At 32.3% G+C, this 19,842-nt stretch overlaps 1 protein-coding gene across 4 annotated transcripts in view; it reads right to left on the reverse strand.

Annotated features, from left to right (window-relative positions):
* Window positions 1-14,116, reverse strand: part of LOC139516973 (MAPK/MAK/MRK overlapping kinase-like) — a 45,291-nt gene extending 31,175 nt beyond the window's left edge. Inside the window, exon 1 of one of the 4 annotated variants that reach the window (XM_071307465.1) lies at window positions 13,811-14,116. In XM_071307465.1, the coding sequence (XP_071163566.1) occupies window positions 13,811-14,024 (214 nt within the window). In that variant the 5' untranslated portion in view covers window positions 14,025-14,116. Of the gene's footprint in view, window positions 1-2,949; window positions 3,162-13,810 lie in introns of those variants that run through there. The other 3 variants (XM_071307464.1, XM_071307466.1, XM_071307467.1) reach the window with 3 other exon arrangements.
* Between the last annotated feature and the right edge of the window lie 5,726 nt (window positions 14,117-19,842).

A 19,842-nucleotide genomic window follows, 5' to 3' on the forward strand; every position in this document is an offset into this window, starting at 1 on the left:
CAGCAGGGCTGTACTTGTGACTTTCATGTAAAATGTCAAAAAGCACTTGAAACAACTGTCTCAGACAAAGTTCATCAGCTATCATTTCTATGTCTCTTTTAGTAATAAAAATATGCAGCCTCTTGTATTTCTACACATATATACATCCATGAATGTCAACTCTTTAGGTTTCAGATGCACAAAATTTACTAAGGGTTATTCTATTTGCCACTTTCAACACAGACCCATCCATCTTTAATCATCATACATGGATCAATATTTAGAATTTCTTCTGTGGTTCAAAAATTTGGTAGATGGTCCAGAGATAAAAGTCTTAACCTGATAATTTTATACATTTTACACAACAAGAAGACTTGGTTAATTTTTTAACCAACAAAATCAAAGTGTATAAGCATGATGAGTGACTGCCTTTTTGACTGGACATTATATTTTTTTTTAAATCCAATCAATGTTCTCTAGATCTGCTATGACAGAGATGACATTTCAATTCTACTATAAATTAATAAGATAATCATTGAACAGAATTATGTCTCCCTCGTGCATTCCTTGTTAAGTTTTGGCAATACTTTAGGTACTTTTTGGTTGATCAGGTCAGTCTTCAACATTTGTAGTTATAGGATCTGAATTATCAAATATTTTGATTTCGAGCATCACTGATTCAAATGTGCATCTGGTGCAGTATGATTCGTACTGGATACATGTATATTATTAGCAATATGCATGTTTGTGTCTTTACATGAACATGTAAATAGTCCTTGTTTTTTAACTTTATATGTAAATTTTGCTCATCAACTACATGCACTAACTAGTACCATTGAGTACTAGTATAAAAAAAACAAAATTTTTGACTTCTTGTACTTGCTGACATCATTAGTTAATCTTATATTTTAAAAGTTTTATTATTTGGTTTCTCTGGCTCCTGTTAAGGTGTCAATGTATAATTGTTCCGCTCAGTTCTAAACCCTTATGTCTGTATAAACATCTACATTTATGTACATGTACAATGTATACATTTTGTGTATTCTAAAAAAGCTTTTATCATCATGATCATAAAAAAAACATCCATGCTAAATATCATATGCTAAATATAAGTTTGAAGGAGAGACTTATTTACAATGTACACATCTTTTGAACCCCTTTTGTGAACAGAATAAGCAAAGACACAAATGGACCTCGGTGTGGGGGGAAGGGGGTTAATGAATTCTTGGTCAACTACATGTTCATTGTACATGTACCTCTTAATCAAAACTTCATCCCTATTAAACAAGATCTTTATTTGACCAGTGAATGAATCAGAGTCAAAACCCTGATCACTGCTAATGTGACAAAGATTTTATCATCTTAAAAAAGAGGGACGAAAGATACCAGAGGGACATTCAAACTCACAAATCGTAAATAAACTGACAACGTCTGGCTAAAAATGAAAGAAGACAAACAGACAAACAATAGAAAACATGACACAACATTGAAAACTAAAGAAAAGCGTCACGAACCCCAACAAAAATTAGGGGTGATCTCAGGTGCTCTGGAAGGGTATAAAAGCAGATCCTGCTCCACATGTGAACATGATGAACAATAATTTGACAAAAGTGCTAAGTTTCAAGAGACATTTATTGTGTCTTCAATTTCATGATAAACCATGGCCACTGTAACCCAAATCTTTATCCTCAGCAATAAATTGCAAAAACAGGGTTAAAAAGTAATTTCATGTTCAACTACATGTAAAAGTGAGAATGGAAATAGGAAATGTGTCAAAGAGACAACAACCTGATCATAGAACAGACAACAGCAGACGGTCACCAACAGGTCTTCAATGCAGTGAGAAATCACAGCACCCGCAGGCGTCCTTCAGCTGGCCCCTAAACAAATATATATACTAGTTCAGTGATAATGAAGGCCATACTAAACTCCAAATTGTACACAAGAGACTAAAATTAAAAATAATATAAGACTAACAAAGGCTAGAGGCTAGGTACATCTTTGTACATGTACAGAAATTGAATCTGAAATAGGATTGAATAGAAGACTGAGACTGGCAAATAATTTGCCCCTTCAATTATACAATGTATAATGGGCATAAAAATAACAGTACATCAGAGTCCTTATTGACTTATGTGGTACATGTATATGTTATTGAGAGCCTGAAACCTGTTCTGAGCTAACAGAATTCTAGTGGAAACAAATAATCAGTCAACATGGTCAAAGACCATGAAGACAATAAATGTCAATTATAAAAGTATCTAGATTTATATCTTAAATAGATTAAAACAATATTAATTTTGCAATGAAATTAAAATAAATATATCATTTCCTGATACATTTTATATTCAATCTTCCAGCAGTGAATGATCATAAAAAATCTTGAGCTGCACTGCTCCATTGTATTTGAAGTACATGCATGTATTTGGGTAAAATCATGATAACCATATTGGATTGAGCAGACTCTTACCAGGCAGTTGCATACTCCATAAAATCAGACAAAATTTAAACCAAGAATTAAAGTAGTATGAAAATTTCAAAGAATCAGAATTATCAAAATGCATTAAAAAGCCAATAATGCTTTACTGTGACAGTTTTTGGGATTATGTTTAAACGAGATTCAAAGCATCCTGATCGCAATTCTAAAGTTTGTCAGCTTGCCGCTCTCGATTTGCTCACGGGTAGTACTAAGTATTGTTACACCGAAGTGCACCTTCATCTTTTTTAGTTTGTTTTTTTATAGAGGAAACCTGATAACTTAAATAGTAATGTTTTGGCTTGAACATCATGAACATATGTTGAATTCGACTGTTAAACTTGTTATAAAACATAGTCGACCATAGGTTTTTTAGAGTGAAAAAAATCTATTTAACCCACAAAATTCTACAGTAACTAAATTACATTTCTAGTTATAAAATCTTAAATTCCGGCTTTTTTCAACCTATAAAACCTGACTGAAATAGCACTCACTTTGAAGTAAAAGGTTCATTCGAAGAGTACGGAAAGTCATCCACAATTTAAAAACGAACAAGCCTCTTGGCAATTATTTAAACCTTTCTCTGAATACATCACAACTTTACACATCCCATTTGTAAATTCATAGTTTTCGTCACTTTATTTACAATCCAACAAACGTGTATTCCATTTTACAACCGCCATTATCGGTATCCTTGAGCAATGACTGAAGAGGCCCACCACAGGAGAGTTGCAGAATTTAATCGAAAATTATTAGAACTATTTGTATTATTATCATATCTTGAAAGGCGACACTGTAGGAGGACGTCACAGAAAAAAATTAAAGCCGCCTTTAACTATTTGAACATCGTTTGCCAGTTCATATTTCAATATAAATTGACATCAAGAGTAATTAACCAATTGAATGTCTTCGTTGAGGTCCGCGTTTGCAATAGCTTCGCGGGAACGCGGACCTCAAAGAAGACAATATTAATATGGTACTGTCCGCATCGGCCGCATCTTTAAAATTTGGAATGCCTTGTTTAATAGCTTTCTCAAAGTAAACAGCAACCCTCTATCAATGAAACCATCGTATCGGCAACACAAGCTTTGCCGAAATTTCGTATCAACTGGAGATAATATACTCTGCTCGTTGTTGAAATGATGCTACACAGAAATGGAAGGTTCATAATAGGCGAATTTACACCATTCTTACTTCGGATAGCTTATTGCCATTTTTTAGTATCACTTTCTGATTATTACTCAAAATATAAAACATACTTGAAAGTACAACTTAACCAGGAACCAACATGCATTATATATAATTGTTAGATATACTGTTCCAATATATAATGTATCTTCACAAACTTGTCAAAATTATACTCAAATTTAACAATACAATCAATGTCATTCAATGGAATGACCATATAAATGATCAAGTCAATTCTAAAATGAATAAACTGGTGTTAGAAATAAAATAAAAAAGAAAGAAGATGACATTATGTGTATGTTTGTCCAAATGAGACAACTTTTTACAAGAGACCAAATGATTCATATGCCGCGGGATTAATGTAAATGTTGGAGATTAAGTGTGCGGAACCAAAGATTTTTCAAACAAATTAAAGTATGTTTCTAGAAATTTAAGAAAAGATTTCCATTCCGATATTTATATATCTCGTACATTGTCAAGAATCAGTCCGGTCGATATTGCGCATGCGTGAATTCAGACACCCTTTTTGGTAAAATTGTTATATAGAAGTTGTATGGAAAATAATCTTTATAAGACGATATTCAATTTTCTTCTCAATTGTTTTCTTAGCTGTTGTGATCACCAGACTCCTAAAAGTGTCTTCTTTTTAATGATATAAATTATTTTAAAATAGTGTTTGAACTTTTTGCAACAAATTTGGATTTTTTGTACAGTGATGTAAAATTGCTTACATTTGCAGTTATTCTAACAGAAAAATCTCATTATTAGGAAAAGTTGTCAGCTTTGGAAAAATAAATAAAATACTTTTACTGATGACATACCTTAGCTGCTCTGACCAAGAGAAAGAAGAAATGTTAAAGTTTAACATGGTGTAATTAGGTCTTTCAACCTTTCTGTTGAAAGACCTATTGTATTCGTTCTGATTATTATTATTATTATTATTATTAGGTCTTTCAACCTTTCTGTTGAAAGACCTATTGTATTCGTTCTGATTATTATTATTAGGTCTTTCAACCTTTCAGGTGAAAGACCTATAGGGTTTGTTCTGATTATTATTATTATTATTTTTTTTTTTTTTTTTCTTCCGCCAACTTTTTTTTCCTTCGCTGTTTTTTTGTTTCACAAGATATCGCTTAGATATAAGGTAAATGATATCGAACAGTTAATACGCTTCTGAAACTGACACCGCGTAACAAAAAACTTGACCTTGTAAGAGTTATCTCCCCGAACACTGTTTTTCTTGTGGCCACTACTCCTTCGCAACCGTATAAGAAACCGACAATTTTTTTTTTCCAAATTGCTCGTTATATCCTTAGGATGTTCTGTTTCATTTCAACCGAAGCTATCCGGAGACTCCATATGAGAGTTATCCCCCCTTTTATATATGATATCAGTGATATGCATTTCTAACTGGTAAACTATAAGTGATAGAGACCTAGGGTCTTTTGATTTAAGATCCTTGGTCCAAAAAAATGAAAATTAGGTCAAGGTCAAAGGTCAAGGTCAAATTCTAAATTTTGATTTTGGCTTATTTTCACTTATTCTCATTAACTTTATAAGATTTCGACAAATTCTTTTTACTAAATTGTTAGTTGCGACATGTCGTAACTTAAAATTTTTGATTGGAAGGGTGCGTAGACAATAAACGGGAGTTTTTGCCCCTCTTATATTTAGAATTATGCGTAAAGTGATATTACTCATGAACCATACATACTACTGACCTAGGGTCTTTTGATTTGTGATCCTTGGTTTATGACCTTGAAATTGGGGTCAAGGTCATAGGTTAATTGGACGTTCTAGATTTTGACCTTTGCTCCAAATTCATATTTTCATATCATAAAGCCATAGCAACTGACATTTTCAACTGAATCTTAATATTTTCATATCAAAATAGATCCTTATTGGTTGAAAGACCTTCAATTGTTCTTTGAACAATTGGTTTTTAATTATTATTATTATTATTATTTTTTTTTTTTTTTTTCTTCCGCCAACTTTTTTTTCCTTCGCTGTTTTTTTGTTTCACAAGATGTCGCTTAGATATTTGGTATATGATATCGAACAGTTAATGCGCTTCTGAAACTGACACTGCGTAAAAAAAACCTTTACCTTGTAAGAGTTATCTCCCCAAACACTGTTTTTCTTGTGGCCACTACTACTTCGCAACCGTATAAGAAACGGACAAATTTATTTTTCCAAATTGCTCGTTATATCCTTAGGATGTTCTGTTTCATTTCAACGGAAGCTATCCGGAGACTCCATATGAGAGTTATCCCCCCTTTTATATATGATATCAGTGATATGCATTTCTAACTGGTAAACTATAAGTGATAGAGACCTAGGGTCTTTTGATTTAAGATCCTTGGTCCAAAAAAATGAAAATTAGGTCAAGGTCAAAGGTCAAGGTCAAATTCTTAATTTTGATTTTGGCTTATTTTCACCTTTTTTCATTAACCTTATAAGATATCGACAATTTTTTTTTACTAAATTGTTAGTTGCGACATGTCGTAACTTATAAATTTTGGTTGCGAGGGTGCGTAAACAATAAAAGGGAGTTTTCGCCCCTCTTATATTAAGAATTATACGTAAAGTGATTTTACTCATGAACCATACATATTAAGGAACTAGTGTCTTTTTATTTGAGATGTTTAGTCTATGACCTTGAAATTGAGGTCAAGGTCATAGGTTAATTGGACGTTCTAGATTTTGACCTTTGCTTAAAATTCATATTTATACATCATTAAGCCATAGGAACTGACATTTTCAACTGAATTTTAATATTTTCATATCTAAATAGATCCTCATATGGTATCGTATTGGTTGAAAGACCTTCAATTGTTCTTTGAACAATTGGTTTTTAATTATTTTTATTTTTTTTCTTCCGCCAACTTTTTTTTCCTTCTCTGTTTTTTTGTTTCACAAGATGTCGCTTAGATATTTGGTATATTATATCGAACAGTTAATGCGCTTCTGAAACTGACACCGCGTAACAAAAACCTTTACCTTGTAAGAGTTATCTCCCCGAACACTGTTTTTCTTGTGGCCACTAAGGCTTCGCAACCGTATAAGAAACCGACAAATTTATTTTTCCAAATTGCTCGTTATATCCTCAGGATGTTCTGTTTCATTTTGACCGAAGCTATCCGGAGACTCCATATGAGAGTTATCCCCCCTTTTATATATGATATAAGTGATATGCATTTCTAACTGGTAAACCATAAGTGATAGAGACCTAGGGTCTTTTGATTTTAGATCCTTGGTCCCAAAAAATGAAAATTAGGTCAAGGTCAAAGGTCAAGGTCAAATTTAAAATTTTGATTTTTGCTTATTTTCACTTATTTTCAATTACTTAATAAGATTTCGACAAATTATTTTTACGAAATTGTTAGTTGCGACATGTCGTTACTTATAAATTTTGGTTACAAGGGTGCGTAGACAATAAATGGGAGTTTTCCGCCCTCTTATATTTAGAATTATGCGTAAAGTGATATTACTCATGAACCATACATAATACAGACCTAGGGTCTTTTGATTTGGGATCCTATGTTTATGACCTTGAAATTGAGGTCAAGGTCATAGGTAAATTGGACGTTCTAGATTTTGACCTTTGGTCGAAATTCATTTTTATACATCATAAAGCCATAGGAACTGACATTTTCAACTGATTCTTTATATTTTCATATCAAAATACATCCTTATTGGTTTTAAATTGGTTATTGTTTTCTTGAAACAAATTTAATTTAAAAGTAGGCGATTTTAAGTTTTTTTCTATCAATTTCTTTTTGAAATCAGGATACATTGTTTGTGTCAACAGATAGTAACCTGTTATGCAATCTTGTTTATACAGTCATGCTGAGCTGTGTTACAGTATAGTCTCAGTGCTGAGACATTATAATTCATGTAATATAGTGTAAACGACATTTTGTATAAACTTGGTTCAGAGTTTAAGGAATTACAAAACACTATATAATATGAAATTAACGTTTTTATAATGAAAGATAAAGTTTTTATTAATTTTGTGTATTTTACATCAAACCGAGTTTCTGTTATTTTATTTCTTAAAACTAGATATACGAATAATGTGTGCGCACAATAAATTAGAAAGTTTGCACCTTTCAAGACCCGTTTTATCATCATAATTTAAATTCACAATCGCCGTTAAAAAGAAACTTGTTGATGACAAAAATAATTGAAATTAGCAAACATCTAAATGCAATCGTATTCGTGTATAAAATGAAAATAAACTACTGTTTATAGAATTTCCTTGTCATTTTATTTTATCATTAGCTTTTTTCAATTTAAATACCGAAACGTCAATAATTTCTTCACCGAAAACGATAAAGATTGTTAGCTTTGAACAGGTACTTGTATGACAATAAGCATGATGTCAACTTCAGGCTATATACCTGTGGATATATGGGAAACGATGCTGGAAGCTTGAAATTACATTTCCGAGATTTCATTTTCAGACATAATTTTAAGTTTATTTTCATAACGCAGATACAAAAAAAAATGTAGAAACTGCTTTTGAAATTACGCTTTCTCACTATCTTCGAGCAACTATAAGTTACTGTATGGCCTTTATCAATTAGCTAACCCCCATATCGTATACATGTAGTAGCTTTATAAGGATAGAATTGAGAATGGAAACGGTAAATAATTAATAAAAGAGACAACCACCCGACCAAAGAGCAGAAAACGACCCAAAGCCGCCAATGGGTCTTAAACGTTTGGGGAGAATATTCCGCACGTGCAGGCTGGCCCCTATACTATAATGTTTACTTTATAATATTGTTCAGCGAAAAGAACGTCACACTAAACTCCAAACATACAAATAAACCAAAATTGATAAAAAAAAAAAAAAAAAACACACACACATAACACTTACAAAGGCTAGAGGAACCTGACTTGTCATTTGGTCTCTTGTGCATGGAAAGCAAAGAAACGACAACCTCATAATTACAAATAATTTGTTCCTGTGATTATTAAACAGAACTAGATATATATAAAAAAGAAGATGTGGTATGATTGCCAATGAGACAACAGTTTTCTGTCCACAAGAGACCAAAATGACACAGAAATTAACAACTATGGGTCACCGGCCGTACGACTTAACAATGAGCAAAGCCCATACCGCATAGTCAGCTATAAAAGACCCCGAAATGACAATGTAAAACAATTCAAACGAGAAAACTAACGGCCTTATTTATGTACAAAAAATGAACGAAAAACAAATATGTAACACACAATTAAACGACAACCACTGAATTATAGGCTCCTGACTTGGGACAGGCACATACATACATAATGTGGCGGGGTTAAACATGTTAGCGGGATCCCAACCCTCCCCTAACCTGGGACAGTGGTATAACAGTACAATTTAAGAACGAACTATGAAATTCAGTTGAAAAAGGCTTAGAAACTTTTTCATGCGGCGGGGTTAAAATGTTTGTGAGTGCTCAAGTTTATCTGTGGTATAAAAGCACAACACAAGACCAAACTGTTAAAATTAGTAGGAAAATGCTACTTTTTCAGATGGACACGAAACTTATCTACAGAATACAAAAGATCTAAAGTACCGATTGAAGATAAATTATCTACACATGTAACATACATATGAAAATAAACAAATGTAATATGATTGCAAATAAGACAACTGTCCACCAAAGTTCAAACGAAAAAAAGTATAATAACAAAAATACTGAATTCATGGAAAATTCAAAACGGAAAGTCCCTTATCAAATGGCAAAATCAAATGATAAAACACATCAAACGAATGGATATAGCAACTGACATATTCCTGACTTGGTACAGGTGGTCGTATCCAATTATAGGCAACCGTACGGCCTTTAACATTGAGAAAAACACATACCGTACAATCGGCTATAAAAGGCCCAAACATTAAAAAAAATATGGAACTATTCAATTGAGAAAACTAACGGTCTCCCTTATAACAAAATAATTTACGAAAATAAATAGGAACTCGAGCTCTAGGATTGTGCTGTTATCCTCACTCAAAGTATTATACTGTTAATTTTATAATTATGAACTGTCAAACGACAGACATTCCGAATGATGTACCAGTTATTATACATAAAAAATAAAATTAAAAAAAAAGAATCGGAAGACAACGACCTTTCGGCCAACTGTCAACTAGTTGAACTAAAATATTAATTACATTTCAGTCAGTTTAATGCTTTATTCATTTTGAATAAGAATCAAAATTTTTATTTATATGCGTTTTTCATTTACTAATTTGGGTCAAACATCTTGCGCCGTTTCAATGTTTCAACTTCTAATACACTAATTCCGAGTAGTCCCCGGTTTTAACAAAGATCGGAACTTCGGCCTTCAATTAATTTTACAAATTGCACCAAAATAAAGAAAATATGAATCAAAATTATTTTATCGATAACATCTGGTATTGGTTTTCACTGAAGTTTTCTTAACACTGACCAGCAGGTGTTCAACCCCTTAATTGTGCGTCTTATCGCACATGTCAAATTATCAAGTAACCCCATGTGGAGCGAGGATGGGTTATCGTCCTTGTCGATACAAATAATTGTTATCAAATTGAGTTATCTCCCTTAAACCGGACAGATTCTTGGCAATGATAAACATCAACCCAACAATGTTAGATCTGTAAATTTGCTTTCGCACATTTTTTGTTCTTCCCTCGCCGGGATTCGAACCCATGCTACTGAGATATCGTGACACCAAATCGTCTGCACTGTAGCCGTCCCGCTAGACTACACGACCACCTGGGCTTCTTAAAAATGAAGCTTTCGGTGGCCATGTGTTACCGTTCCACGTCAGTTTTAATCTAGCGTCGTACTACAGTACATGATATATAAGGCATGGAGATGTAATTTTTATAGATCAGCTAAATTATCTATAGTAAAGGATCCTACAAATTAATGTAAGATATATATATATATCTGTAAATTCGCTCCCCCAATTTTTGGTTCTTCCCTCGCCGGGATTCGAACCCATGCTACTGAGATATCGTGACACCAAATCGCCTGCACTGTAGCCGTCCAGATTTGGTGTCACGATATCTCAGTAGCATGGGTTCGAATCCCGGCGAGGAAAGAACCAAAAATTTGCGAAATCAAATTTACAGATCTAACATTGTTGGGTTGATGTTTAGACGAGTTGTATATATATACGAAAGACGAAGGGTTTTACTCCGAGGCTAAACTTTATATATTTTCGGTTACTTGTATGTTTGTACAGAGGGAGTTGTCTTTCATGTTAGCAATTGTTTGTGAAATAGGATCGGTTTTCCAAATCATTTTTTTTTTAGTATGATCTAGTATCTTTGTAGATAGTTTATATATTTATTTTAAGGGTCGTCTCTTAAAAAACACAAAATATGAATTTTGACAGATAACAACCAACACAAATACAAACAACATCGAGTATTCTCGTCTCTAATTTCCAATGACGAATTTCTCTCCATTAATGTACAATTGTGTAGACGGTCTTTTTTTCCATATTCAAAATGCAACGATTACCCACTGGATACCCCAATATATTGTAAATTGTTAATCTGGTATATTATACAATTTGATTAAACCTAAAACTGAAGTTAGGCATATTGTGAAATTATATTTGATAAGTGATCGATTATTAGACGAAGGTGTCAACACAGAGAACAAGAGAAAATATTGTTAAATTGTAAATAGATCTATTTAGCTGCGGATTTATAATACAAGACGAATGACATCTGTATGTAAACAATCACCTTGTCAACGACGCCGATTCATTCTTTTGAAACCGCGGGTAATATAAAATACAGTTCATGTTTAAATTGGTGTAGTTAGATCTGGGAATAGTATACTTATATAGATTTCCCAGGTTAGACACATGATTTGTAAATACCGAAATCAGAGAAGAAAAAAAACAGATACTAAAGATATCTGATTTTAAAAAAAAAGAAATTTCAGCAATTGGTCAATTAGTTAATTCAATATAAGTTGTAGTATTTGGTAAAAATATAGATGTCTCTATCTATTAAGTTTTACTATGGAAGTATTATATTATCAATATAATACTTCCATGATTTAAATAAAGTGGCCTGATTTTTATCAGAGACAAATATATACAAAATCGAGAGATTTTATCAAAGATTTTAATCACAGGCGCTTGGATATATATGATAAGATACTTTTTTTTATTTTTTTTTGTTGTTGTTAAATAAAATATTCAATTTTCTATATTTATAATACATATCTATCACTTCTGTGCATGTCTCAACGGCTAGTTTCGAGTGATTTAAACGACTCCGAGAAAATACCAAATTTTACCATCCATACTAAGAAACAATTTGAGACATGCACAGAAGTTATAGATATGTATTATTAATATAGAAAATTGAATATTTTAATCAACAACAAAATCAATTAAAAAAATTATCTGTATCATATACTCAAGCGCCTGTGATTTTAATATTATATATTCAGTGACAGAAATTAAAATTTGGCTGTCCTTGATCATTTCTTATTGCTTAATGTTACTTCGAAAATTTGATATAATTGATGGCAGGCCTTTGGTGGTTTCTGTTTAAGTTATTCACTTGTTTTCAGACAAGATCAGTTTCGTTGAGCTTGACATTTTGTATGAACGCTGGTCTATTGATGAAGACTGTATGTTGACCTAAAGATTGTTTTAATACTGAAAAAAATAATACCACTATTGAACTATTACAAGCTATTAGCAGTTAGTAACCTCGGAGTAACAGTGCACGAGCAGCAACACCGACGCAAACAATACGTATGTCTGATATCAGAGCTATTGACGCGTGTTTCTCTGATGGTCTTCAACGTACATGGAAGCCCAATCAATCACTTTACACACTCAACAGAACCTCAAAGACAACACACGCTAAAAGTAAAGGTCAAACACTAAACTCTTTAAATCCTTATTTATCATATGAATTAATTGCCATTCTCCGCCATACCCGTATTTTGCATAATTGTTGTTATTAATATTTCACTGATCATGTAAAATGTATATTCTCTATAAGCTGTATTGCTTCTGAAAAAAGTATTATTATTATTTTAAAAACATAAAGGTCTTACATGTAGGTTTAACATACTTAACAAAACGGTCAAAGACTAAACACACGAAACAAACAGTTCAAAGACTAAGAAGAACGACCATATGCTTAACAATTTACTTAAACAAAGCTAGAGGACATGGATAAACACAAAGGTCAAATTCCGTGAAAGCGCAATAAACAGAAAGGTCAAAGTTTAAACACAATAAATAGAAAGATCAAAGATTAAACACGCTTAACAGAAAGGTTATAGACTAAACACAGCAAACAGAATTGTCTAAGGTCAGCATGGAGCTTTTTTTTAAAAGAGGTTCAACATAAGTTTGACTAACAGCACTTTGTTAAAATCAGAGACATATAATACTAGTACAATGTATTATATGTCTCTGTTAATACACAGGGATTTTTTCTGATGATATCATTTAAATCATATCAGCACTAAAGCACTGAATAAGGTCCTTATTATAAGGACCTTATTCAGTGCTTTATTAGGACATTAAATTACTTCATATAAAAATATAGAAGAATAAAATTGAGAATGGAATGGGGGAATGTGTCAAAGAGACAACAACCCGACCATAGAACAGACAACAGCAGAAGGTCACCAACAGGTCTTCAATACAGCGAGAAATAGAATGTATTTTTGACTCTAAACAGAAGTATTTGCAGTGATTAATACAATATATTTTTTTTCTAATCACTTTCAGACCCTTGTGCCCTTTCGCCCCATTCAGTTTATGTATACACCACTTACAGTCTGCTATGTGGTTCTTTATGTCATAGATTAGTGTTTTTTGTGGGAAAATCAAGATAATTCATTTTCAGTTCAGTTGCTAAAAACAAATGCTGGCAGAAAATACAGACATTGTGCTATTAGCTGCTACAAAATTGAAATTATTTTAAATAAAGGCCCTGAATCATGCAAAACTTTAATTCCTTGCCCGTCTTTGGTAATACTTTTTTTGGATTTTTTTTTGTTTAAAAACTTTTTTTTTGATAAGATTTGAATTTTCAAATATTTTTGCATCGATCATATTTTCGAAGCAGTAAAATTGGTATTAATGTTATTAATTATCACAGAGTAAGAAAGATAACTCAATTGCACCTACCCCCAAAAGTTACAAATGATTTGTTTATCGAATTCTTCCTTTCCACTTTATCTGTATTATCTTTGTCACTTATGTTTGTCTTTTCCTTTTTCTTTTCATTCTTATCCTTTTTCTTTTCGCGTTTTTTGCCAGATTTTTTACTTTTGATACTTTTAATATCAAGCTCATCGTCCGATGTTTCAGCGTTTGTATCCATCTGATCCAATATATTCATGTAAAATCGAAACGACTCCAGGATGATCTTAAATTTTGAAAGAACATTGCAAATTGATACTTCTTCTCACACAAACACACATTTTTAAGAATTTCTTGATACTTGGCACTCCTTCTGAACACATTTCTTAAAATTCGGATTAAACTATGATTTTCATTCACAAGTACATTGAATCCACAACAAAATGCATCAATGTAAAATATGCAGTATATCATCCATTTTGAGGGAAAACGTATCAATTTGATACAGAGCACAAACCAGAAACTGCGTATCCAATGTAGAATAAATAAATAAAGAACTAAGTAATTTCAGTAATATATTTTAATCCCTTAAAACCGGGTATAAAGGGATATTATTACCCACGGATTTAATATACAGGTACATATATTAAGAGTATTATTGTACTGAGAGAGGATTAAGAAGATCAATCTATACAATATTTACTGATTGTAAGCCCCTTTTTCAATACTAGGTCATTAATGGCTATTGAATCCAAAATAAATTAAATTAAAAAAATAATTATGTTTATTATTGAAATACTTCGATTTTCCACTCCACAATGGAAATGGTATGCCAATTCTGTATACCTCTTACTCGGAACTGTAAATAAAATGGATGTTGAATTATTTCGTTTTGGAAGTGACTATAAAGTTACCCTTGCAGGAGTACGTATGAATGACACTATACAAAATATGTATTAACACCGAATACCGAGACTTCCCTTATAATATGGTGGTTGGTGAAAGAGCAAACATAATTTTGGAGTATATACAGAATGACGCTGCATTGACCTTAGATAGACTGAATTTTAACACTGTTAAAAGTAACGGAATGGAATGCCCATGCACGTTTATTTCTGTTCATTTATATAGATCTAATATGTTTTGTTAGACAAAAGTTTGTTAAAATGAAAGAAAAAAGGGTTCTGCTACCATCATAAGTTTTACAGTGGAAAAACTGGTAAAAATATCTCCTCTCAAATAGAGCCCTCGAACATTTGGCACACAGGAACTGCAATACTCCGTACTGTGTATATGTATGAAATAAGACCACAGTTCTAAGTGAGAAAAAAAAATACAACAAAATTCGTATGATAATATGTGGCAGAGATTAGCATTTTTTAATTTAGTTAAATAAGCGAGTTCAAAGTTTTAAATAAAGATTATCAATTAAGAATTAAATAAAGCGAGAAAACCTTCATTTTTTAGCAATTATCAAGCCATAGTCAAACGTATTCTCGATGTTCTTATCGTACCGATTAACAAATCTGAAGCAATGTAGGTATCCGATATTTTTGATATATCAATAAGAAAACATTAATACGTATCCGTATTATTTAATAAACGTTTCATAAGTCTAAAAGTAAATTAAGCATGTCCCTATTTTTAACATTTTCTATGTCTCACTAAAGTTTTTCCTATAAATGCAGCTTATTTCGTTTCATCAAGTTAAAGTGTTCTTGTTCATATCTTTATCATTGTTTATACATTGGAGCAATTTACATGTTTTGAAAAAGAGTGAATGGTCGACAGCAATGAATTGCTATACTATATAATATCTAACGTAGAACATTAAAGAAGAAGAGGTTCTATGCAGTTGCAAATGTGGTCAACACAAATAAACCTTATTAACTGAAGATATTTTGATATCATATTTGGTCATATACTAGTAGCTCATCCACTGTGTCAGTTCTTATAATACATCCTTAAAGTTCAAATATATGGCTTTGAGCGTTCCTAATAAAGATAAATTAATAAAGCTCTTTGGACGCATGGGATTTATAAAGCGTAGTTTTAATATTTTGGATCGTCTGGTGACATTTAATAACATTGGTGGTATTTCATACATGTATACTGAATATTTGATCGTTGTTGCGGAATAGACTTTTTATATTGATTAGACCTGTGGTTTTCCCGTTCGAATGGTTTTACACTAGTCATTGTTGGGACCCTTTATAGCTTTCTGTTCGGTGTGAGCCTAGGCTCCGTATTGAAGACCGTACCTTGACTTACAAAGGTTTACTTTTATAAATTGTGACTCATACAACATGTTCCTATATCTATTATATTTTTTTTCTAATATTTTCCTTTAGAATTCTCAAACCTTATATTCTATCAGTGATTAAATAATTAGTCTCATTCATCCATCGAAGACACAGACGCTATATTGTGTCGCTACTGTATATGTATTTCTGTCATATTCGTAAGTGCCCCCGTATCCATTGCTACTTCTAAAATGCATAAAGATATTGAGCTGAATTTTATACAAATCTGTTACGTTATGATCAATTTTTCACCGATTTTTGCCTTTGAAGATTTTTTAAGTTTAAAGTTTTCTTATTCATTCCCCTATATATAATTTTACATTATACATATATGTAGACATAGTATAAGAAATTGATATAAGATTGATTATAAGGAGATCTATAGGTTACATTGGAGCTTATAGGTTGTCATATTATAGGAGTTATGTATAACTTTATATGTACGTTAAACTTGAACCCTCCTAAACATGTATATCTTTTAACAAGGAGTGCATGCAAGCAGCAAACAGAAGTATTTATTAAACTTCGTACTTTTTTTTTTCCATTCGAGCGTCACTGATGAGTCTTCACTGATTAGTCTTTTGTAGACGAAACACGCAGCTGGCGCAAATACAAACTGATTCCGGTCCTGGTATCTATGATGAGTTTATTTCGATCATTCATAAAGTAATCTGTTTTAGTTTAGGTTTTAATCTTATAGTTTATAGTTTTTTGTCCTTCAAGAAGGACCACAGAAAACCAAAACAGAAAAAAACCCACAGTAAAATATATTCCACCACTTTACATGATGCCTAAATTGAGATAAGTGTCCATGCAAACCGTGTCAAATGCCAAATTCTCAACGAAATTAATAAAATATATTTTATTTGCAATCTGTTTAAGAGTTGCTGTGAAACTACAATAGGGTATGATTCGTATAAGAGTGCAAACAATCTGAAACTTATACTTCACAAAACAGTTTACATTTAGGCAACAGTGGTTTACCGTTGTTAAAATTTGGGGAGAACAAAATTGCGAAGGGGATAAAAATCAAGGTTAATAAAACAAAAAAAAACGAGGGAATCGTATGACTTCCATAAAGAAACTGAATGCGTTGACAGGATAACGTCACCAACTGTGAGAATACACATTCCGTTAAAAAATGCACAATCGAGAACAGGAAACATGATAAAAGTACAGAACAGGCGACTATTTTGGTATATAAGACATCAAAAACATTTCGCTTGTGAGTTTAGACACATGCTAGTGGTGGTGACCGTACTGCCAACATCAGTCGTTTTCCCTCATTACTTTATTTGAGCAGTTTTTGTGAACGGATTACAGACCTGATGTCACCACGTTTCTAATTCTTGAGTTCTGGAATTACATACATCAAAATGTTTAAAGCCGAATATTTGAAAGCCAAGGATGTATAAAAACCATAAAGACCCATAGTAGTAACTAGTAAAAGAGGGACATAAGCCACCAGAGGGACATTCAAACGCATATATCGAAAGAGACAAACTGACAAATAATAGAACACAAGACACTAAAGACTAAGCAACACGAACCCCACCAAAAAATGGGGGTGATCGAAGTTGCTGAAGAAGGGTAGCAGATCCTGCTTCACCTGTGGCACCTATCGTGTTGCTCATGTTATTACAAACCCGGTAAATAGTCTAATTTGGTAGGTCATTTTCTTGAAAAGGGTACGGGATTGTAGTTACGACATAAGGAACATACCCAGTATTTGATATCATCTGTGAAAGTAAGTACTAGTATACCGTTGTTCAAAAGTCATAAATCGATTGAGAGAAAACAAATCCGGGTTACAAACAAAAAATGGAGGAAATATATCAACTATAAGATTAAAACAACGAAACAACAGAAACACTGAAGTGCAACAAAAAACAAACGACAATGCAACATACATAGAAACGAACTATTCGATAACAAATGCCATATTCTTGACTTGGTACAGGAAATTTTAAGAAGAAAAAGTTGGGTTGATCCTGGTTTTGTGGCTGGCCAAACCTAGCGCTCTGTGACAATGTTAAATATACCGGTAAAATAAACAACATAACATGAAAGGAATTCATTACAAATAAATACAAGAACACTCAGGACAGAGAAATATATAACTAAATAATATAATGATAGATTTCGACATGTTAACCACAGAATAACAACGAATACCTAAAATAAATTTAGGACCGTACACAAAAACAGCGTAATGGTATTACGAACTGTGCGTTACACGAAGGTATTAACACCACACAAATGACGTCACGTTTAAATTTCTAAAAATTGAATATAAATCGAAATTAGGTTTGTTTATGCTATTAGATGTATTTTATAACAAATACAAGAATAATATAGAATTGTGTTAATAATTGTGCAACTAGCTGCACTATCTAACTATGACGGCCTTTCTTCCCAATCAAACTTTGTAAATGAAATAAATTCTGTGCACTTAGTTGCTTTGAACTAATATTACACAAATGAAGTTAGAACTGAGAGATTAATTATCTTTACTTTTACTTACGAATAGAAAATAAAAAATAGAATTACAACTACAAACGATAAGACAAAAAACAAAATACTATTTTGTAACACTAAGGCTTTTCTACCTCAGAAATATATTACCTTGGTAGTATTTGGCAAAACTTTTAGGAAGTTTTGGTCCTCAATGCTCTTCAACTTCGTACTTTATTTGACCTTTTCATTTTTTTTATTCTAGCGTCACTGTTGAGTCTTTTTTAGACGAAACGCGTGTTTGGCACAAATACAAAATTTCAATCCTAGCTGGTTTCTATGATGAGTTTATCAGAATTACAAATAAAACATATCATAACTAAATACATGAACGCTGGCTGTACAAATACCGAGACAATGCGAATTCATACTCAGCAAAACAGTCATATTCGGGAATAGGTCAAGTTCGGTTCTTCAAAGACCAGACGAAATAGTAAACCACAATCTAAGACGTGATAAAATGTCCTTAGTTAGTTTAGACACAAACACATCGTATCAATACATTCGTGATAGTGTTCATAAAATTTACGGAGTGTCATTTTAAATCTTCCCTCCTTATAACTCTGTTGGAGCAGTTATTGCGTAAGGAGCACACTCCTTTATATGAAGTCAGAATAGTGTGAACATGCGCGAGCATAACGTATCGAACGAGATATGTAAACACCATACGATGGAACAGATGGTATGTTACTGCTGAGAAATAGAAAATTGACAATTGTGAAGTTGAAATCGCCTTGTTTGTCATAGATTTTAGTTTGAAGTCTTCCATCTGTGTCAATATTGAGGAACAGACCAAGGTATGAAGCAGTCCTTCTAGTATCCGTAGTATCCTTAATTTCAAGTTTAATAGGATATATGAGATGTAAGTACTGGTTGAAATATTTGTTATTCAGTGATAGGACATCATACATACTAAGTATATATGAAAGTAAAAATAAAGAATTTCGCAAGGTGCTTTTTCTCTTTGTCTTTTAGACAGTTCTGAACGAATTCTGCTTCATACAAGTACAAAAACATATCGACCAGCAGGGGTGCACAATTAGTACTCATTGGAATATCGACTGTCTGTTGAACTATCAATCCTCCAATCTCAACAAATATATTGTCGATCAAAAAGTCCAGCATTTTGATAATATAATTTTCAATATATTTTCTAGTAGAATCATTGTGGTTCTCCACAAAATAAGAATGAGTATAACCCAAATCAAGAAATTTGTATCAACGATTCCCATTTTTATAGAAAAAGCTCTGTTCATAAGA

The sequence above is a fragment of the Mytilus edulis genome, chromosome 3, assembly GCF_963676685.1.
Source record: "Mytilus edulis chromosome 3, xbMytEdul2.2, whole genome shotgun sequence".
In the NCBI taxonomy this organism is placed as follows: Eukaryota; Metazoa; Mollusca; class Bivalvia; order Mytilida; family Mytilidae; genus Mytilus; species Mytilus edulis.